General features: G+C 31.1%; 1 protein-coding gene and 1 non-coding gene across 3 annotated transcripts; one reads left to right on the top strand and one right to left on the bottom strand.

Annotated features, from left to right (window-relative positions):
• Positions 1 to 683: 683 nt before the first annotated feature.
• LOC106687240 (basic proline-rich protein) lies at positions 684 to 22,637 on the top strand. Of its 2 annotated transcripts, XM_014431004.2 has the most exons (11): positions 684 to 783; positions 7,809 to 9,113; positions 15,323 to 15,560; positions 16,718 to 16,884; positions 16,962 to 17,142; positions 17,278 to 18,290; positions 18,391 to 18,536; positions 19,975 to 20,249; positions 20,843 to 21,000; positions 21,909 to 22,046; positions 22,272 to 22,637. In XM_014431004.2, exons 1-11 carry the CDS (start codon positions 775 to 777, stop codon positions 22,386 to 22,388), a joined length of 3,747 nt encoding a protein of 1,248 aa, XP_014286490.1. In that variant the 5' UTR covers positions 684 to 774; the 3' UTR covers positions 22,389 to 22,637. The 2 variants fall into 2 exon arrangements, with proteins under 2 accessions (XP_014286490.1, XP_014286489.1); XM_014431003.2 differs by having other exon boundaries at positions 16,962 to 18,290.
• On the bottom strand, positions 14,755 to 14,826 carry TRNAH-GUG (transfer RNA histidin (anticodon GUG)). Its single transcript has one exon. It is a non-coding gene; the product is annotated as a tRNA-His (tRNA).
• Positions 22,638 to 23,507: the final 870 nt, after the last annotated feature.

Below are 23,507 nucleotides of genomic sequence, written 5' to 3'. Positions count from 1 at the left end.
TTAACAAAATATATATATGTAAAGCAAGATTATTATTCCGTTCTATAAACTTATATTTGTTTTATCAATAAATTATAAGAAAAAATGATTTTCATTATTACATTTGAAATAGGGTTATATATTACCCTGACCAAAAGTATACAGGCCAACTTTGGTTTCTAATACATAGTAAATAATTATGATGTACTTATAATTGCCTATGAGGTATCTAGCCAGAAATGAAAAATGAATTGACAAACTTTTACAGCTAGATTGAGATCCACCTATAAATAAATATTTAAACTCAATAGGAGAGCTATATTCAACTAGAAAAAAAAAAAAAAAAAAAAAGGGGGGTTCCAAATTACTATCCTTTCCTTTACCAAAATTAAACACTTAAAATCCGTCAACTGTGTAAAACTTTATATTGTCCATAAACTATATTATATTATGATAGAAACAAGATACAAGCATTAAAACAAAACAAAACTGAATCATAAATAATTTTCTTGTTGCCCAAAATTATTTGGGCTTAAACTATTAAATTGTTATACTTCTTCCAAAGGATATCCACACGGGGATATTGTTCCTGGCCGCGGAATGCCGGGTATTCCGAAGATATATGTTGGAGTTGTCCAGGTGTGCGTGGTTGGCGATCCGGTTTCCATGGCAACCCTTGTCCTTGACTCCTCGCTATATAGACTCCGTCCCCGGAGATCTTCCTCTCAGTGCGGTCTTCGCACCGCGTTTCGTAGTGCGTGTGGTACAAGAATCTAGAGATTAAAGAAAGAGAAGATGATGAAGGTGAGTTGGAAATATCGTTATTATTATTCTTAAATCTTGTCCAAGATTGTTCTGAAAGCCTAAATTCAGATAGAAATCCCGAATTATCTTTTATGCTCATTAAGTGAGTAAAATTCGCAAAAAAAATTTCGGAAAATAATTTTTAAAAAAGTACATTAAACGAAATAAATTTTATTTTTTTACCCTCTTTTATTCTATATCTCATCAAAAATTCTTCAGTGTTAGTAAAGAAACCTTATTAAAATTTAGGTTTATTTCAATGCCATTAATTTGGCATATAATCTTCGTTTTGATTTCTAATAAAATAACCATTAATACTTCATATAATAAATTACTTACCATATGAAGCGAATAAATAAAAGTATTATCAGAAAATAAAAATATAACTTGAGTTGATATGAAATTAACCAAATAAGGTTTTAAATTTATTCCTGAGATATATTTTCGTATTCTTCCATCTGCTCATTCCTTGATTCTTGCTGAAGTATCTAAAAACCAGTTTAAGTTTTTTAAGTATTGGTAACAGTGGCGTAAATATGGATTTTGAAGACATCCTAAACTACTTTATCCAAATTTTAAAATGTGTTATACATAATTATTCAACGTTAGTTATTAATTACAAAAATATTCCATCTATTGCAATTTAATTAGCTAAAAACTCCAATCCGAACTCCCACCTCTGGACAAAAGCTTCTTGATTTGCCACCTGCGATTTTTAAGTATTCGCTATTTACTCTCTCAGTTCATATTTATATGCTAATAATCATCGCTGTAATAAAATAATATTATAATAGTTTATAACATTTCGTTATTTTATTTATTAATTATCCGGAGTCTTGTAGAACACAAGGCATAAATCAGTTGTTCCCAACCCGAAGAACTCTGCAGACAACCCCCACTCCCGACTTGGTTCTCCAGGAGAATTATCGAAAATTAGGTTTTTTAAAAAATCGGTTTAAAACACCTTTACAGTGTATTTACCGAACTTAAACGTCAGAACATTTTAACAAACACTCAAACAGGAAAGGTAAACATAACAGTTCTAACCATTAGTCCTCACAAAATTCAATTTGCCAAGACTTCTAGAGTTGAAACCTAAGGCTCTCGTGGTTCACCCGTGGTCCTTGGACCACTAGTACAAATGAAAAGTCAAAAAAGCATTTAAACAGAATTATAGAGTGAAAATATATTCCAGTATTAATACAATATAATGTTACTTAACTTAAATGAGACAATCTAACTACTGAATAAATTTCCAAAAATTACTTTAAAATCTTTATCAAGAAAATATTATTAAAATTTCGGCTCTCAGTTCTGATGTTTATTATTATTATTTTTGTATTAGCTCGGCATAGATTATCGTAATGGCAGTTCTTTTTTATAATAAAATTTATAAAAACAAATATTTATATTAAAATATTTCTAAGATGTGATAGTTAAGCGTAACATGAAAACGTAATCAACTAAATATTGTGTGGGCACCCATTGAAACATTCAATTAATTATGTTTTTATTTTTTGACCACCTATGAATCATTTTCTTGATTTAACTATTTAACATACTAGAAATAGTATGTATTATATGTATGATATAAAGTCATCAGAATACAAATCATACAACTGTTCAATAAGTTGTACTACTCGTTCCTGAAATTGTATAACTATGACATACATGTTTCTGTAGTTCAGGTTGTATTATTTTTTTCGATATACTGTAATATTTATAAATATATTGTGCTTCCTTTTTTTTTCTACCTGTTCAAGCTTCAGGTTTTCAACTGTTCAGAAATTTAAGTTTTAATTCACTGAGAGCTTAAAATAAAATATTACACAGTGATACCTAAAATACTTTTTTATAACAGAGAGATTTACAATTTCTATTATTTAATTACTTTACAGGTTTCGTTCGTTCGTTATTATATATACAATCGTATATCGTTAGGAATTTGAAGAGTTTATCGAGATTTAAAGAAATAATAAATTCTGATAAAAATATTTTAATTTTTTTTTACTTCTTTAATTAATAACAATAATAATAATTGTATTAGTTTAAGCAACGATATTTTAAAAACTACTTGAGACTGAAATCCTGTGGTCTCGTGATGTTACACTAAGACGAACGAGGAAGTCGTTAAAATACTCAAGATCCTGTTAGGATGGTCAGATTGCCAAATCTTTGTCAGTCATCGGTTGGATTGCTTTGTTCATGTTACCTTCGTACGTAATTAAAACTCCTACAAAATACCCAGCCTTTTTCTTAGTCATCTCAACAATTATGATTTATCTGTTGATAAATTGAAAAACCAGTATCATTTAACTGCGATGATCATTAGTTAACAAAATCGTATGTCTAATTCGATTCGAAAGGAAGTAGAATTTCAATATATTCAATTTATAAATAAGTTCTAAGAAAAGAGAATAAACCAAACAACCAACCAAAATTGAAATAAAGATCTTAACATTAACGAACTTTCAGAAATAGAAGCGTTAAATAATATTTCTAAACCAGGTAGCTACGAGACCATGAAATAAAGAAATGTTTTCACTATTGGGAAGTATGATTCATCTGAAATTCCAAAATATGCGTTGTGATACTTTCGATATGAGTTGTTTATTTCCAAAAACCACCCGAATGATACGATATACATGACCGGCCAGTTTTTTTGGAAATATGACTCATACATTTTTGCCAATTATTCTGTTTATCAGAACCAAATGTTTATCAGGGCAAACATAAACTATAGAAAGTTAGTACGGAAACACAGAAGGCACAACAGGTTTTATAATATTATATAATAATAATATATTGTGTATCTTTTTATCTGTCTTTTGGGTTTAAAAAAAACTAATTAGCTTAGATTTATCAATTTTATCTTATCCTTTCTGTTGAAAAAAAGTTAATCTTATTTCATAAAATAATTTGAGGAAAGATGAAAGATGATGAATTGAACAAAGGTGAAATTCGTTATCATAATTTTAAAAATTCAATCAATATCTATACTCAATTGGCATCATAATTAAACAAAAAAATCGTAATCAGCACTCTAAAAAATATAAATGAACAAATTTTGAGATCTCATTTCGAAATCTTTCTTGTCCTCAATTGGCTAAACTCCATTAGTCTAAGTACAATTGTTCTTAAACGACAAGCCCTGGATAGCGAATATAAAGTCTTGGATAGCGAAAATAAAAAAAAATAAAATAAAAATAATTTACAAGAGTAAAGGGTCAAATTAAACTCAAATAGTAATATTATGTAATATTTTTATTTGAGCCCACGTTTCGCCCCCAAAAATATATTATTGCTTTTTCTTGAAGGAAGGAAATTCCAAATCGAGAATTTTTAGCAAAAAACAAATCGACAATTTTTTTATTTTTTATTTCATAACTTCAGTAACGATTTATTTTAATCTCTTTTTATGCATATATATGCATTAATACACATACACATGTATATATAAAAGAGGAATTTGGCTAAAAATGTTAACGTCTTTAGTAAAAACGTTATAAAACCAAGTTTTTAGCCGAAATTATAAATTTCAAGGTAAAAAATAATTTTTAACCTTCATTATTTTCCTACAAACGTTTTTTAAATTTTGATATTCTAGTTATTCATTATTTTTTTAAATAACCTACCAAATTTTCATATTTTCAATTCATTATTTAATAAAAAAAAAAAGTCTTTTTTTCCTTATCAAAATCTGTGAAGAGAAATCAAAAATCACAAAATGACAAAGTTCCTGTTGAATCCGAAAAAATGTATAGCCACTTATTATAAGTCCTTACCTTATCATTAGACTAATGAAGTGTCGTTTTTACAATATTTATCTTTCCCATGGTTTTCTTGTCGTTGATTCTGAACTGTCTGCTATATATCGCAAGAGCTTTATCGATAATGATTGATACAGACGAAGAAATGGTTTCTATAAACAAGATAATACGATAAAAGGACAATTTTGCAATTAATTTTTTTGGATTTAGGGTACATTAAATGATAAATTTATTTTATTTTTTTATTTATTTTTTTAATGTAATTTACAACAGTATAAATAATAAATACAATAAGTAAATCTGTAGAATGTTTCATTTACACTTGAAAATCGTAGGAAGGAACCACTCGTTGGTGTTACTTGAAGCATTAATTTAAATTAGAAGGTCCCGTGGCCATCTTCTTTTTAGACGCCTCGGAGGATTATCAGAGATTGTTAAGGATGATAGATTAAGAAGTAATGGGTTAGGATGGATAAGGAGTTTGGAATGAAAAGACGCTTATCTGTTTTGGGCCAAATCTGCAACGAATGGGATGTTAAGGTCTTTGTGAATGAGTTTATTTGTAACGTAATAAGCAGCATCAAGGATTTTACGTAGGATTTTGGATTGTAAGGATTGGATGCGGGAGAAATTTGATGGTTTGGTAGAGCTCCAGAATTCAATTCCAAATGTCCAAATTGGTCTGATTATCGTAGTGTATAATATTTTTTTGTAGTGAATGGGAAGCTTAGAGCGTTTGTCAAGAAGGTGTAGCAATCGAAATCTACGAGCAGTTTCTTGTCTTTTCAGTCTTGTGTGTGGATTCCATGTAAGTCTCTTATCAAAATGGAGTCCTGTGTATCGAATCTGTTCAACAGGCGGTGGAAAATCATAAATTTAAATTATATTTCAAAGAAAAATTATTCCTCTAACTATATATTTAACTAGACATTGTTAAAAAATATTTTACTAAGACAGGATTTATTGATGATTTGATTTTTACCTCTGGTCTCCCTTCAAAACGAAAAAACATGATTCAGAATAGATACTTAGATAAGTGACTCAATAATATAGTTTTTTTAGGGAAAATAATTATAAAAATAGCAAATAAAATCTAATTATATGAATTATCTTAATACATATGTTCTTTTATTCAGTCCAACATTGAATCGCAGCGTTCTTTCTAACAATTGTTTTCAACTTATGATGAACCGGAATTGGTTTCAATAAAGTATCATATATCTTCTTCTGTACACATTATTTTTCATGACCCTGCCAGGACTTGCTAAGGTCAGACGTTCCAGCCCACAGTGTCCTGGAGAACAATGGTTCGTCCTTGTTAGGAAGAGTATATTTTTAGGGTCTCATCTATGACGGCATCCTCTACTTGAGATTTATATATTTATTCAAATCAGGAATTATGTTAATGCAAGTGGATCGAATAGAGGCAGATATTTCTAAGCTAAGTCTCAGAGGCGATAAATCTAGTTAAAACATAATACTTGTCACTTTCCATCGTTCAATTCTTATGAATGGCAATGCAATAAAATATGAGGAAATAATACGATTTAGGTTGACCTTTTCTGTTATTAAATTGCATATATATCATCCAACGCTAACTTTCAAAAATTGATTCAAAGTTATAATAATTTTCTAATGATCTGTTATCTTTACCTGAACATCAAGATTATGGATAAGAAGAATTAAATCCATTGATGTAAATGTTGGTTAACATTGTTTTATTAAAATGTTTCGGAGGTACTTACCAGAAAAATAATTTTTTTACCGTATGGAGACAAAAATATATTGAAAATTTATCTTTATAACATTTCGAAGCTTAGTGTCATGGCAATTATGTCTAAAAAATAAATTGATACAATATATATTTGCTTTAAATAACAGAATGCAAGGAACGGAACTACAAAAAAATAAATAAATATAATAAAAAAAATAATAATAAAATAAAATCTGCCAAACAAATTTGCATACCTTCTTCACTTTTTTTCTTCAGGTGAATTGCATTTTAGAAAATTACCCATTTTTTTTTACAGGAAATTTGTATTTGGTAGATTACCTACCTTTTAAGGTTTGTGATTCCTCTTTAGGAAACAACATTGACCTGATCAGAGGTTGATAAAATAAAGATGAATCGAGAAAAAAGTTTATCGCATGGGCAAGTGAAATTAGTTGGCGGAATCTGATGAAATTGATCCTAAAACCATTGTATGCTATAATATTCACTTAGATTTGAAACAAATCAAACGAGTTGTTTTCGAAAAATAGAGATACCGAAGAAAATTCGGCCACGAATGCGTAAACGAAAGTAGTGGACGGAATTAAAAATGTAAGTAAATAAAATAAATTATCAGAATCAAAAACAAAATAATATCAAAATCACAAACAAAATAAATTATCGTGAGGTTTGAACCTAACATGAACAGATTATTTGGTGGTAGATCACCAACCTTGATAGATAAATTATATATCACAACCTTAATTCTATAACCTTATAACTACAATTTTTATCTAATGTTCTAAGTAATTCTTATCAGTGGGTAGTTTTAAAAATCAGAAAACATCTTTGAATTTTTTGGATTTTTTAAATTACCAACAGATAATAAGTGTATCAAAAGTCAAGATTCACTCACAACTTCGTTGGATCGTCGGGGTCCTTCGTATTTTTTTAAAAATAAGGTCGTAATATGAAATATATTAAACTTTTAATAATAAATGTATGTGAATTTGACGCTAGTAAATATTTTAACTAAAGGATATGAAAACCAATATCCTTGGGTGAGGGTCCGAGAGTGTCTGGTTCAGAACGGTGTGAGTTTGATTCCCATATTGGTCGTCAACATTCATCTTGTGACGGCCCCGTGAAATAAATCTTATCGTCACCATCATCGAATTTCAATGGGAGTCTTGAGCCAAAAAAAAAATTAACTTCTTCCTTTTGTTAATTTAAAATATTTGAAGAACAAAAACTAAAAGTTTTTGTAAAATTCCGTAATCGAAATGGCAATATCACTATGATACATTATGATACAGTTATCATAAGTTATGATACAGCAAGTACTTACAACCCTGAAAATATAAATTAGAACAAGCCATCAAAATAAAGAAAAGCTGTAGTAGTCAAGTCATACTAAAACCGTTCAATGGAATTCACTATCTTTGGAAATATTTTCCATCTTTACATATTTGCAAGACATTATTACCATAGAAACAGCTTTTAACAAATTCAATTTTTTAAACATTTACTTTTTTCAATTGCAGGGTTTTGCGAAATACTTCGTATGTGGCCTACTCATTGAGTTAGCAGCGGGGCAATACGGCCCTATACCCGCCGGCAAGACTCGCCACCGAACGACAACTACGACTCAGACACCCGACACAGCCAATGAAGTTCTACCTCCTTCGCCGTACCAACCACCACCAGGCTACAAGCCTCCGGGATCTCCAAGCCAGCCCCCAGCTCCAGGACAGCCATCCCCGTCACCATACCCAAGTCAACCCAGTCAACCACCATCGCAGAGCCAGCCTACTGCACCTTACCCTGGACAGTCTTCCCCACAACAACCAACTCCTGGACAACCTCCAAACCAGTCTCCATCTGGTCAACCATCTTCCCAATACCCTTCAACACAACCTAGTCCTCAATACCCAGCCCCTGGTTCAGGACAAACTTCACCACAATATCCCACTCCAGGCTCTAGTCAACCATCTCCCCAATACCCCACTCCTGGAGCTACTCAACCTTCTCCTCAATATCCAACTCCTTCAGGACAACCTTCCTCTCAATATCCAACACCTCCTGGACAACCATCTCCCCAATATCCAACTTCTGCAGGTCAACCCCAATATCCCTCTCCTGGTCAACCCCAATATCCCTCTCCTGGTCAAACCACACCACAACAACTTTCTCCCAGCGGACAACCTGCACCCCAGTACCCCGCTCCTGGATCAGGACAACCCTCATCACAGTTTCCAACCCCTGCAGGACAACCACAGTATCCAACTCCTCAATACCCAGGGCAGACATCTCCACAATACCCACCTCCTGCTGGCCAACCACAGTATCCTCAACCAGGGCAACGACCACCTTTATCACAACAATATTGGTGGGCGAATGCACAAAGTCCTTTCAGACCTGGTGCAAGGCCCCCTTCAGCTCCTGTTGCTCAAGGTCCAGCTAAACCTACCCCATCTGCATGTTCCCCCAGCTTAGCGAAAAACCCTTTCATAAGCGGAAGCCAACCTCAGCAGCCCTCACCTAGCCGCCCTCAGCCAGGATACGGCCAGCCAGCAACACCTTCCCAACAATATCAACCACAACCAAGCAGCCTACAAGGACCGCAACCACAAGGATCGTTCCCAGATCCTCAGGTTAGGCCCATTCCACCAAGGCCGACCCAAAACCAGATAAATCCTAACAATCCTTTTCTAAACAGCGCATTACAGAACCCAGTGAGGCAAGAATCAGGAGAAACATGTACCACTGACGCTGCTTATTGTGTTCCTAAATATTTATGTAACAACGGAATCGTAACGGACACATCTAGTCTGCAAGCTGGCCTAAAGGTGAGTTTAGAATAAATAAAATTTATTAAAATTAACTATCTAAACTGTATTTTATCTATATTTGTTACTCAAACATATAGAATGTAATAGGATCTTCTTTTAACGAAGGATTTTCAAAGCTTAAATCCGGTTTAAGAATAAGAATTAATGATGGACGACTTAATAGGTTTTGTACGGAATAAATAGCACCTAACCAACCGTTAAAATCTCTGGGACTTCTGTGTGTGAACATTCGTAAGATAAAACTCTAATTTTTATCAATGAATCTACTGAAACTCATGTCTCTAAAGCGAACCTAATATTATAACCAATGGGCCAATCACCTCTTTATAATTCAAGGTTAATTAACTTCTTCCTTAAGATCCGTGTAAATAATTAATGGAATAGTAATTAGTAACCGTTCAACCACAAATAACATCTATGAGCAAGGTATAAAATTATGATGTACAAAATAACTTCAGGATTTTTTTTGTTATTTTCGAGTATTAGTTTATTACAAAAACTTGTTTTCCATAATAAGTTTTCAATGTTTCATTGCAAGGAATGTTCATCGAAACGACGAAAAGTTTGATGATATTAAGAATACACAGAAGAAATTAATCGACCAAGTAAGATCCGGCAATTACGGAAAGTGAGCAAGTGGACAAGGTCGCCGACGCCATCTCCTCTTCCGAGTTCCCCAAGAACTAATGAAATGTTACCACTAACGATCGGGCGGTCACAACGTGTTCTTTATTTGTTTTAAGTCACGTGACCTACACCGCGCTGGAGGAAGTTAGTCGCCCTGTTGGTGTATTCACTTATTTTGGTTTATGAAATTTCCAATTTTTAAAAATCTAGTTAAAAAAATTAAATGAAAAATAGATATACATTATCCATGAATAGATAAAACAATTCATATTCCCCCTATAGCAAAGAATTTTGCAGCTTTTTTTTTAAAAATACATTTATATATTGAAATAACAAAAAAAAAAATAAGTAGCTAACTTCAATTTTACAAATAATTAATTAGCTGTTAATTATGTCCTTTGATGATATTCTTTCAAATGACAAATCCATGACATCAATGAATGCGGATTACATAAATTCATACTCAAGTTACAATCTAAAATCCAGCTTAAAATACATTTTATAGCTTATGAAATACGTTTACTAAGAAAGTAGAAGATCCCCGCTATTTCGAATGCGCTAAATGTTAATGATTCATACTTGTTATAGAGACATGATGGCTACGTGACAAAGTGCATCTGTCTAACTGAATCTATAGTCGATTAACTGAATAATAATTCTAAATCTACACTTTAAAATGAATTTATAACCAAGAAAATGCAAGCAAATTTTATTTACATAATTTGGAGTTTGTTCTATATTAAAATACAAGATAAATATTTTTATATAACAACTTCTGGAAAAAATTACACACCCTTTAAACTTCAATTATTCTTTGATGACGTTTTGGACAAATTTTTGTCCGATCGTTGGTAAACTGTACTTCATCAAATTACATCATTCTTGTCAAAATAATTAATACTTCACATTGTATAGCTTTATTTCCCTAACTGTGCTGAAATGTTATAACTATAATGACCAGAATGTATAACTTGATGAAATACAGATCACCAATATTCGGACAAGTTTTTTAACAAGAGGAATTAGGTTTGAAAATGAATGGAGTTTTTTCCGAAACGTCATCAAATGAATAAACAAAAAGATAATCGAAAGTTTAAGGATGTGTAATTTTTCGATAACTTGTGATATGGAAATATTATGACCCTCAGAAAATAGTCTAAACTATTATTTTGGATAAATATTTTTAATTGTTAATAGTCAGTCATTTTGTAGCGAATTGGCCTTTTTATTTATATTATAATTTAAAAATATGGAAATATAACTACTTAAATTACCCAACTTGTGAAAACATCCCCGGCATTGTGATAGGATTTAACTCCGTAGCTTGCTAACATATGTTTCAAAATAATTTTCGGAATTATTTTCTCACGTCCGAGTGAACCTTGCAACAGGATTCTGTATTATTACCTACCGATTTCCCGTTTGTTAGCAAGTAATTTTCGTAAATAGATTTTAGAAATAGATAGTGGGTAATAGAGATGATAACACGCGAGTTTCATTTATATGTAAATTTTAGATCTGGCCCTTAAAACATTAGTTTCAATATGTATTGAACTGATATATAACAGTTCATAAGAAAAAAAATCTATAAAATTTTTTTAACATTCGAAGATTTTTTTTATCTGATTAGGTATTTTTGTGGAAAGTCCTTCCTTTTAATGTTTTTGTTTCCTATATTTTTCACCAACGATTCGGGGCTCTTACACCATGGTCACGATGAACAATCGTAGCAGTAGTTGTATTGGCATTTTAATATTTAGCCATAGTTTTATGTTTCGTATTGAATTAAAAATTTAATAATTTACACTACTTTAAGTATTTTACACGAGTGTGATAGTGAAAATAAAATACTTAAAGTAGTTTAGATTATTAAATATTTAAATTTAGACGAAATATAGAACTAGGGACAAAAACAAAAGGACAATGTAACAAACGATAAGATTATTCATGCTGAACATGATGAAAGAGTACCGAAACGTAGATAAAAAAAATATTTCTGAAATAAAGACATTAATAAAAAGGACTTCATACAAAAATATCCAATAAGAGACTAATTATAACTCAAATTTAATGTACCAACGATTCATTTCTTAATTGATTGAAGTTCAAGTGAATTATGAACAGGGCCGTCCACACGACTCCAAAGTGCAAAATCATTCTGGAGGGTCAAACTGTCAGGGACGTTTAGCGGTACCTTGATGCCGTAGGACTCCTCACAATTTTTTAAGTATTCATTTTAAACATTTTAAATAACCATTGTCTATGCTCGGCTAGGGCTTTTGTATATTACTTGGAAAATCGGGTTAAAATTCTTAAAATATGCTTAAAATTCACTTGAAAATGCTTAAAATTCACTCCGACATTTCTATGGACTGCCTTGATAACTTTTAAATATCAACTCACTGTAGCTAGATGTTCTCGAAAATCTGTCGAATGTTAACAAGCTTAGTCTTACACGAAGCCTGGGACATGAGGTAAACAAATGCAATGAGCTTGCCAATTATCTAGAAAGAAAAAGACCTAAAATATTAGTTAGTCACTGGGCAGCTAATTGTACACGGCGCCGTGACAACAATCCTGCAGGCCCACTCCCAATCAATATTTAGTGCGTCATTTATTAATAATATGATAATTAATTAATATTATTAACATAGGTATGGATTCTAGTATTATGAAAACAATACCTACCACTACATTGTAATAACAAGATTGGTGTACATACCACCACCAATGTGTCAAATCCTGTATTCTATCGAATGCGACATTGCATATAATGCCTGGCATTTTTGGTGATGTTTGAAATATGAGAATTATTATATACTTTTCCTATGCATTTCATATAGTATCTAGGCATTCTTTAGAATGACAAATACTATTTAGGTAAACTATGAAAAAAAGGTCCAGACAATGCAATTAGATAACAAGAATCTATAGAATGCCTAGGCATTGAAATCTGAAAATTACTGTCGTGAGCTTCGTCAAGTTAATGAAATAATTCTTTAGTCCGTGATGCCATACTGTGTAGTACTGACGCCTTCTTTAACAAGATAAATGAGTTTACTTTTGTTTTCTATCGTCAGGTCATAGCGATTCAGCAAACAACAGTCCTTACGTACCTTATTCCTAGTCATCTTGGCTTTACACTTCATTTATTAACTTCTGAAAAGTAGGTTCGGTAAATAAAATATTGTTTTTTTGTAGTATTAACTAGAATTTTGAATAATCATCGTCAAGTTGTTTCATTTATATAGACCATGACTACTTCAACACTACTTCTTAGTCCTTCATTTTCAAGTAAAAAAACTATTTTGCTGTTAAAAAATTAAGTTACATTGCATATTTTAACTCTGCCGAACAAACCGTATAGTGCAATGTTAAATTTTAAGTCTGAGGCGCGCGTTAAAACTCACTTGCCTTGGCAAGTGATATCCTAAACAAATCGGAGATGTACTTCATACATTGCCGGTTTCTCATTAGGCATTCCATAGAATGCTTAGGAAGTGTGTGATATATAAATCGTTTTATACATTACCGGATTTCTTTAGCACATTCTAGAATAGACACATAAACTCGACTTCCAAAGTTGGTAATATTATTTTTTTATATTTATTAAATAAACGTTTTGAACAACTTTTTTTAGTCAACTCTTATCGGGACACCATTCGGAACTCCGGAATTCCCCCGCATCTCCTATCCTCCCTGACGCTGGAATTACTTATGTTTATAGCTTGTTTGGAAAAGAGATTGGAACCTCTAAACTAGAAAAAAAATACTGAGCAGTGAATCGTTGAATAAGACAATCTCAGCTTTTTGAAAAACTCCAATAATTCTTGGAAACTGGATGTACCAAAAGGGTCAGTAACAAAAAATCCAAATGATAGATATAAGAGGTATTTTGTCACTTCTAACATTTGGTGAACTTTGTGTAAATTGTGTAGAAGTGACAATATACTCCTGCAACAATTAATCGTAATTTTTTTTTAAATACTACTTAATTATAATTAGCATAGAATAACATAAGATTTATTCAATGTGGTTTTAAGTATGCTGTACACTTCTTCTTTGTGATACATTATTTAAATGATTCTAATTATTATTCTGACCACTTTTCCTCAAATAATTGACTTTATCCATTAGAAGCCATTAAAAAAAAAAATAGAAAATTAATTTTATTTGTTTTGAATTTTTTTTCCGGACTAGAATATAAAAAAAATGACTAGATGATTTAAAAATACATAACCTTGAGTTAACACGTCATATTCCATCTTTCCTCTTTCCATGACTGGTTCCTACAATGAGAATGAAGATGGAGCAATTTCAACATTAAAAACAAAACAAAAAAAAACAGATCTTTTAAAAATAATTTTCCCATAATTATTAACAGATAACCAAAAATAAATAAATGACTGTAGATAACAATTGTAATTGTATTTGATTTTTTTTTTTAAATATGACCATTTTCCGAAATAGAGGATGATCTTTTATATTTTTTCAAATTATTTTTAAAAACATAATTACAAACAACAGAGTAAACATGATAATGTATCATATAAAAAATCAACTAATAATGCCTAATACAAAAAAAAAAAAATAATAATAATAAAATAGAAGAATTTCAGTGACAAAAGTTTCAGAAAATATAAAGCATGTCAGATTAATAAGAAAAATAATCTTATGTGATCTAAAGTATCCATAAATATATAAAACACATATTCATAAACTGGTACTCCCAACTACCAGAACTGATTAAATAAAGAAGGAAAAAATTTAATTTTAAACAAAATTTCTGCTTTTTAAAAAAAAAAAATCTTATATTTCATTTCAATAAAAAATCTGTTCTCAAAACCAACATTTTTAACTCAAAATTACGATTTTAAATATGCAAAAATGTTGTATCGAACACTAGGATTTTATAACCTGTAACAAACAAATTTTTAAAAACATTACCGCGATTTTTGTAAAATTTTCTTCGATTTTTTTAATATAAAACAATAAACTAAAAAAAAATTTGTGCCGTGACCAGGATTCGAACCTGGGTTATTGCGGCCACAACGCAATGTCCTAACCACTAGACGATCACGGCAGGTAGGGACTGGATCGCTTAAAAAGTATGTTCTATCAATGGTAAATTCATCAATATTTCATTATAAAGAATAGATATTAGATATTATTCATTTTCTAATATTTTTATAGAACATTAATTTACTTAAAATTTTTACTTCAATGTACAACATCCTAGTTACTGCAAAATGATAATTTTTATTCCCGAAGACATAACAAAAAATAAGAAGATTTACCTAAATGAATAAAAAATATGTATCTTAAGTTATTTTTGTTTGTATACTTCTCAGTACTGTATCATAAATTAGTTGTTATCTGACATTTTTATTTTTTAACTAATGGCATTAAAATACAATTTAAAGTAGACAACAATCAAGAGAAATTTAACATATTTATAACTTATAAGTAAAAACATTTTTAGTTCTTTAATCAGACAACATACCCTTAGGTATATTAATACAAACATCTTTAATGTAAAGAAGATATGAAAAAGTAAAGTATCTTGTTACTTTTTTTAGAAAGGCCCATGCCAAACTAGCGAAGTATGCTGTAAAATAAAGAAACCAACTGGACCATCACCTAGTTATCCAACCCAGCCACAACCTTCTTACCCAGGTCAACCTCAGCCACAACCTTCTTACCCAGGTCAGCCTCAGCCACAACCTTCTTATCCAGGTCAACCTCAACCACAACCTTCTTACCCAGGGCAGCCTCAGCCCCAACCTTCTTATGCAGGTCAACCCCAATCTTATGCAGGTAACATTTTTATATAATTTATACTATGATTATCTAAAATATTATTAGGATATTTCTTCAAGAGATTCCTTTCTTATCGAATTCTCATTAATTGTTATGAAAAAAATATATAATAAATTAAGTGTCTACATAGATGTTAAAAGGATTTTGTATATGAGTTTTATTTTAAGCAAAACATGTAACCGTTTATTTTATTTTTTTAACAGTACTTACAAGGATGATAAATAAATATGGTAAAAATAGGTGAAAATTGAAATTGAAAAAGTTGCAATTATTGGTTACCTAGGGACTACAGAAATTATCTATAGTTAAATAAACTCAAAAATTAAAGTTTATATTCAAACAAGCATTTTCTCAGCAATTGTGAAAGTTTTTGTATTTCCTATTTACTAAATAAACAGTTACTCATATTTATGTACTATATTTTACTATAAAACACAAATTAATATATATTATATCATCCTATCTTTCTTTCAGCAATCTATCGTTCATTAATTTAAGAGTCCATGGGTGTTGGAGATTTTTTCCCATTCTTCTTTTAGTGCTCTTTCTTGACAAGTATTTTAGAGACTTTGGTTGCCTTCCAACTATTTTTCTAACCAGCAATTCCTGCAAAAGGTTGAAGATATTAAAGTTAGAACTCTGAGGCAGCCATAATACCAATTTTAACTACACTTCTTTTCTAGTCAAAACTCTTTTATAGTTTTGCTGTGTGCATTGAATTGCTGTCATACCAGAAAATAAATTCTGACCCTGTAAGCCTGTATTATGTGTAGATCATATTACAGAGTGTGATATTTTTACTAATCAAATTTTCCTTCTATCCTTAGAAAGGACTCCCAAAAAGAAAAACAACTCTAAACCAATATTGATCCTTCACTATGCTTTGCAGTTGGGTTTAAGGAATAATCCAAGGAATCCTCTTCAGATAGTTGCCTTGGATATGTTCTGTTTCTCAATCTAATGTATAAAAAAATCATAATTATTAACTGTCAAATGAAATAGATATAAGAATTATTTGGATTTAGATATAAGAATGTTTGGACAAATTCATGATTATTGGACATTAAGATTATTTTGCAAATTATTGATAAATATGTGTAGTGATGTTAAGTGACAAGTTATAATGGCTAAATCTGTTGAAATATTTATTGTAGTAACTGAAAGCCCTAAGTATACTGGTCCCTTGAACACAACTCCATATCCTGGATGTCCTGCAGCATTGAAGTGTGTAGATATTTCATACTGCACAGCTGAAGGTGTTATGTCACCAACACCAGTATCTTTAACTCGAGAGCAAAATGATAATCGAGTACCACTCACAGTAAGTAAAATATGTCAAAGGCATAAAAATGGAATTAAAAACATAAGTATAGTGAAGTACATATTAATTTATTTTAGGATTGTCAAGATATGAATACAGGTGCTATTGGAAAATGTTGTCGTGATCCGAACTACAAGGACCCTTGGCCTGCAGGTATGCCCATGCCAGCAATGCCAAAGAATGTTGATGATGGACAATATCATCCACCTGCAGAACAGCAATTTGACGATGGTCAATACCATCCTCCTCAGGAGCAGGGTGAGCCAGAATACGCAACTATTTCCCCTCCCAATCCCCACACAATTAAATCACCAATTGGAGTTTTTCAAAAAAAAGTATCTCCTTTCCCTGTTGCTCCCAGACCTGGTCAAACTCATGAACAAGTATTTCCAGGAAATGAAGATAAACTGTATGGAACACCAGCTCCCATTACTCCACATCATAGTGGAAGTCAGCCAGGGTACCCACAGCCACAGCAACAACCTGGTAGCCAGCCACAACCTGGAAACCAAATACAGCCATCACAATCACCTTACACTCCAACTAATCCAGGACAATCATCATATCAGCCAACACCATCAGGTCAGTCTCCTTCCAACCAACAACAACCACAACAAACACCTTACCAACCACAGCCTCAGCAACCAGGGCCTCAACCAAGTCCATCCCAACCATCATACCAGTCTCAACCTCAACAAAAACCATACCAACCACAGCCTCAGCAACCAGGACAACAACCAACTTATCAGCCTCAACAAACACCTTACCAACCACAGCCTCAGCAACCAGGACCTCAACCAAGTCCATCCCAACCATCATACCCGTCTCAACCACAGACTCAACAACCAGGGCAACAACCAACTAATCAGCCTCAACAAACACCTTACCAACAACAACCTCAGCAGCCAGAACCTCAACCAAGCCCATCTCAGCCTACTTACCAACCTCAACCAAGCCCATCTCAGCCTACTTATCAACCTCAACCAAGTCCATATCAACCTCAACAAACACCTTACCAACAACCTCAGCAGACAGGATCTCAACCAAGTCCATCTCAACCTACTTATCAACCTCAACAAACACCCTACCAACAACAGCCTCAACAGCCAGGACCTCAACCAAGCCCTTCTCAACCTACTTATCAACCTCAACAAACACCTTACCAACCGCGGCCTGTGCCTCAACCAAGTCCATCTCAACCATCTAATCAGCCTCAACCTCTACAACCTGTCCAACCAGGATCTTCCCCACAGCCTCAGCAACCATCTTTTAGTCAACCCCAACCTAAACCAACTGGATCACCTCAACAGTCGACACCATATAATTCATCATCTCCACAGAGCTCACAACAGCCAACCCAGTCATCACAGCCCACACCAGGAAAAGAATGTGGAGTTCGAAGACCGGTGAGAAAATAAAATTGTATTTGAATACATATCTATACCATAAAGTAAGCCTTCATTAATATTATAAATTATAAAATTTAAAACGTAATACTTTATTTAGAACCAAGGTTCACAACCAGATGAAGCAGGATTTGGTGAATTTCCATGGCATGCAACTATCTCTTCTAATAGCAACAATAGTGCCCTCTGTAGTGCTGCTATAATAGCTCCAAATGCAGTTATAACTTCTGCTCACTGTATTGAAGGGTACGTATGTCCTTTTTAATTCTTTATTATTACCATAAATAGAAAAGATATATTTTATTCAATCTTACTAATCCATAATATCTTAGCTGTTATATTGAAATGCTTTCTATTAACTTCTCCACTGTTAGATGGGTATATTAATGAGTTGCTCTATAAAAAAAGTGCTGCAAACGTTTGGATAAATTAATTCATGTTTTTGTGATAAATTATTTTACATTTAACTCTGAATTTATGTTTCATTTAGGTATTAAGTATCACTTTACTTAGGGGCCGAAAATAACTATTAATTTCTTATTTCAAAAACAAATTTTTATTTTCATATAATTAAAATAGTAATTCAAATTTTTATGATTCAAAGAGTTTTCAGTTTTATTAAAATTTTTAAGCATGAAACCTTAAAATATAAAAGTTTAAAATAACTTTTTCCCTTAGTTTTTTTTAAAAAAATGTTTTAATAAGGAAATTAATTACTTTATATTTTAACTAGAATAAAATACAAAAGTTGTAGATAAAAAAAAACTTGTCTTAGTTCTGACAGATTGGAATATAATTTAAATAATCAAAAATAAATTCAAATAAAAATAGTTTCGAATAAACATATATTGTTAACAAAATGTAAATTAAAATTTAATTATTCTAAAACATTTTTTTTTTCAATGAGTAAAACTCCATTATTATATTTATTTAAGTTTAATATTTTAGAAGCCAATTTCATGCACTTTACATACATTAACTTTCAGGAAACATTATTAATATATTATTATACTATAACACCTGTCAAAAAAAATAAAAAATAAAGGAATAAAAATAGAAATCATCCTTATTTAAGATCTATACATATTTAATAGTGTCATCAAATATCAGTTACTACTGTAATACAATATAATGTGTAAATTACTGTATGAGATATACTCATAGGCACGTCATTACTTTATTTCAAGAATTAAAATCCAATTAACCTAAAACTTTTTGTGTTTTAAGAAAGAAAAATTCAAACCAGAATTTTTTTAAGAGCAAGTTTTTTTAACAGCTGCTCAGTATTTTTAATGATTGATCTTTTATACAAATATTCTTTCATAAGAATTATCTTTTAATTTAAAAAATAAAAATTCTTTCATGACAGGCATTCTTTAATTTTAGAACTAAACATTACAAACTAACTGTTATTGTGAAATTTAAAGGAACAAATTAATACCAGTTCTAGACCCTGACTTTACTACAATATCCTATACCATGCAAAGGCCACCCACCATTTGGCTAGTGTTGTTACTATTAGTGCCGAAATTTAAAAGATACTTGGCAAATTGGGCTTTGGTGGGACAGGAAGCATTACCTCATTAATCAAAATTCATTGAAATAATAAAATAGTAGCATAGAAAATCTGAAAATGAATTTTTCGAAAGGAGTAGTAATATATCTAATGAATTGGCTTTTTTAGCTTGAATCCCGAAGACTTGCAAATCAAAGCTGGGGGATACACACTTGGACAAGATGGTCCCAAACCTGCACAGATCCGTGAAGTGGGAGCAGCTGCTATACATCCAAGCTATGATTCTGGTTCTCTAGTAAAAGATCAAGCTATAGTTGTAACTGAAGACCCACTTGTGCTCGATGAGCATGTTGACAAAGTATGTCTTTCTCCAAGTACTCAAGATGAATATGAGCCAACTGGTGATTGCTTTGTTACTGGTTATGGTCGTCCAGCTTTACAAAGTAATTTCTTTATATTTTTCCTTACAAATCAATCTATTAAAATATAATTCATAACCATTTACAAATTCATTCAGTTAAGGAAGATAATTATTTTGATATGTATCAGTTGAAAAAAAGTGTTTTTGCGTTAGTTTGAAAAAAATTTCAATTTTTACAATATAAAAAATTAATTAATATATACTACTATAAAAATATAAGATCTTAAAGTTTGCTCATCGTTTAGTATTTGATTAAAAACACTTAAAATACACTATCTATATTAGAAAATGTTTTTGTTAATCTTGCTTACCTGATTGAATACTCTCATATACTTTAGAATATTACCCAATTTTTTTTATGTGTCTTTTATTTATGTCATAACAACTGAAGACTTGAGGATAATTGTTTATAGATCAAAAGACTTAATTGTTTTTCTAATAATGAAATGAAAACAACCACCATTTACTCATAATGAATTATTAATTATTGAATGAAGCAAACAATTCAACTTTTTGGAATTATATAAGCAAAATTATTCAAACAATTGAAGTTCACTTTGTTAGATTATAGTAATTTTCTTTTTCATGCAAATAAAAACACTTTTCTTTGATCAGGAAACACTCCAGGAACAAAACTTCATAAAATAAAAGTAAACCTCATTCCAAAGGAACAATGTGAAACTAATTTAAAGAAAACTCATCTGGGTAAATATTTCAAATTGAACAAAGGTTTCACCTGTGCTGCTCCTCTCAAGGAATCAGAACTATGCAAGGTAAAGTAATTGTTTTGAACTATCAATCATCTACTTTATACAACCACCTCCTTTGACTATATTCTTTTTTAATAAATCTTAAAGGTTCAGATTTTCTCGTAATTTAATTTACTTAAAATTATACGCACAACTTTAAATAATTTTTTTTTTAAGTTTACCTATTTTAAATCTATTATTTTTGAATTCAATATGAAATAAAATATTAGATAATTCCAAATGGTCTGCAATTGTATTTCAGAATTGTATAGTTACTATAGAAATCAAGAGAGTTCTAGCATTAGGTTGTTCTATTATATTTTGCAATATTTTAAGAAGATATTTTAGTAGACCCCATAACTTCTAAGTATTTATAACAACGTATATGCATGCATGCAAAAGCATTATAAAACTCGCTCCCAACCATTTTCCTGAAGATTATAGAGTATCGGTATCTCAAATATCTGTAGATTTGGCATGATTGTTTAATTCTTTTAGAAGTTTTCAATCCCTTCAGTAATATAATATGAATGATGTATGTAACTCACAGGTGCATTAAGGATGTACAACATCCTAGTATTTTTACATGAATAATGATAATAATAATAAGCATACGATAACCAATCATAAAACTTGTGGTTTAGGAAATTCCCAATACATATACAAAACTATATATTATGAATAATTTGTATCAATTTCAAACCTCAAATCAATTATAACTACATAAGCTCATGTAGTTTCATTCAAAATGTAACACAAATATAAAAATTAACTAAACCAAATTTAATTGAATTCTAATGGAATAAGCAATTTTCCATAGAAAATTTATCTTTGTTGGATGATCCCAAAATTTTTAACATCATTACTTAATTTTAATGTTATTGTTTATATGAACAAATAATTTTTAAATTACAAACTATTACTTTTTTCAGGTTGACGTTGGAAGTCCACTAGTATGTGAAAAACCTGATGGCCATTATGAGTTGGCTGGAGTATACAGTTGGGACACCAAGTGCTCAACAGCACTTCCAGGAGTGATGGCATCATGTGACAGTGAATGGATTCAGCAGGTAAGCTGTCACCTCTTTAAAAATAATGTGAATCATAATGCATGAATTGGCATTGTGACTTATTGAAAAAAAATATTTTTAAAAGTGTTTAGCACTCTTTGATATATCATTCTTTTTGGATAAGCAAATATCATTTGAAAACAAACTTACTATACAAATCATTATGGTTTTTAGTGAATTCGATAAATTAATTTAAACAAATAAAATTTTGTCATTTTGTTTCAGGTACTAGCTACTCCTCTTGATAAACTTAGAGAGCAGTATGCCAGACCACAGATCCCCACGCATTTCATAATTGATATTGATACAAAACCTGGGTTTGCTCTAGGATATGGAAAATAGGCAAAGGTTGAAACTGAAAAGATACTCATTATAAGGGAGAATTTTAGCCTTAAAAGAAGACTTTTGTCTTGAGAAGAGAACAATCAAATGAATTTAAAAATTTATATTTTTTAGTTGATAAGTTTTAACTACGAATTTTTTTTCATCAGTGTATATAAGCGTTTCATGTGATATTATTAGTTTAGTTTTCTAATTTGCATTGTAATTTAATGAACTGAAGCTTTGTAAAAATAAAATGGATGAAATCAAGCAGACTTTTTATTTAATTACAACCCTGTTTCCAGTGATTGATATTTTATTAACAATCAAGCTGAATTTAACGCTCATGTTAGAAAACTTATTACATCTTTTAGTGTACTTTGGAAATGTTCATATTAGGCCTAAGTTTGTTATTCTGATCTCTCTTTTGTAACCTTCTGTCATTTTTTAGAAAGCTCAGTTTAGGTATGCATTTGCTTTTTGTTGTTTTGGTTGAAGATCTGAAGAGTTGATAAAAATCTTAAAAAGGAATCAAGACCAATCCTTATGTACCTACACTATGAAGTAATCTTGCTTGATCTGTGAACCATAAGCAGTTCAAATTGGGAATTCTCCAGTCCTCAGCTTGATTGATTGCCACAATTCGTGCACCCTCATTCCTCTGTTGTTGACGAGATTTGTAGGTTTTACCTCCTACCCTAATCTTCCCTTTTTCCCTTGTTATTCTTAATCCAAGCACCCACCTTCCCTAACAGGTCACATCCCACAATTACTTTATATTCTCTCGGCATGGTCTTTAACTTCGCCATGGTCTTCAGTAACCCGCTAAACAAATTCACTATTAGAGGGCAATGTGAGATCAAACCATCAATAATAGTCACAGCAGTAGATCAGTTTACCAAAAAACAAACAAATAAATACATTTTACGAGAACAAGACTAACACTTAGATTCAAAGAAAAATATAATAAAAAGCCAGTTACAAGAAACACTTGAATGGATAAATAAGTTTAAAAAAAAAATATATATATAAGTTAAGTATCGGGGAAAGCCAAATGTCAAAAAAGAGAAGAAGGAATAAGATGTAACACGTGTGAATTGCTGTAACATACTAACTTTATTGGGTTCGGTACATCTCTTT

The sequence above is a fragment of the Halyomorpha halys genome, unplaced genomic scaffold (genome assembly GCF_000696795.3).
Source record: "Halyomorpha halys isolate HHAL.00 unplaced genomic scaffold, Hhal_1.1 Scaffold934.1, whole genome shotgun sequence".
Lineage (NCBI taxonomy): Eukaryota > Metazoa > Arthropoda > Insecta > Hemiptera > Pentatomidae > Halyomorpha > Halyomorpha halys.
Note: the sequence above shows the minus strand (reverse complement) of the source record. Positions and strands in the feature narration are given on the sequence as shown.

Coding starts and splice junctions, on each gene's coding strand:
- LOC106687240 (XM_014431003.2), top strand. Junction 18,291..18,390: donor AATGTGGAGTTCGAAGACCG/GTGAGAAAATAA, acceptor TACTTTATTTAG/AACCAAGGTTCACAACCAGA. Junction 22,047..22,271: donor ACAGTGAATGGATTCAGCAG/GTAAGCTGTCAC, acceptor ATTTTGTTTCAG/GTACTAGCTACTCCTCTTGA.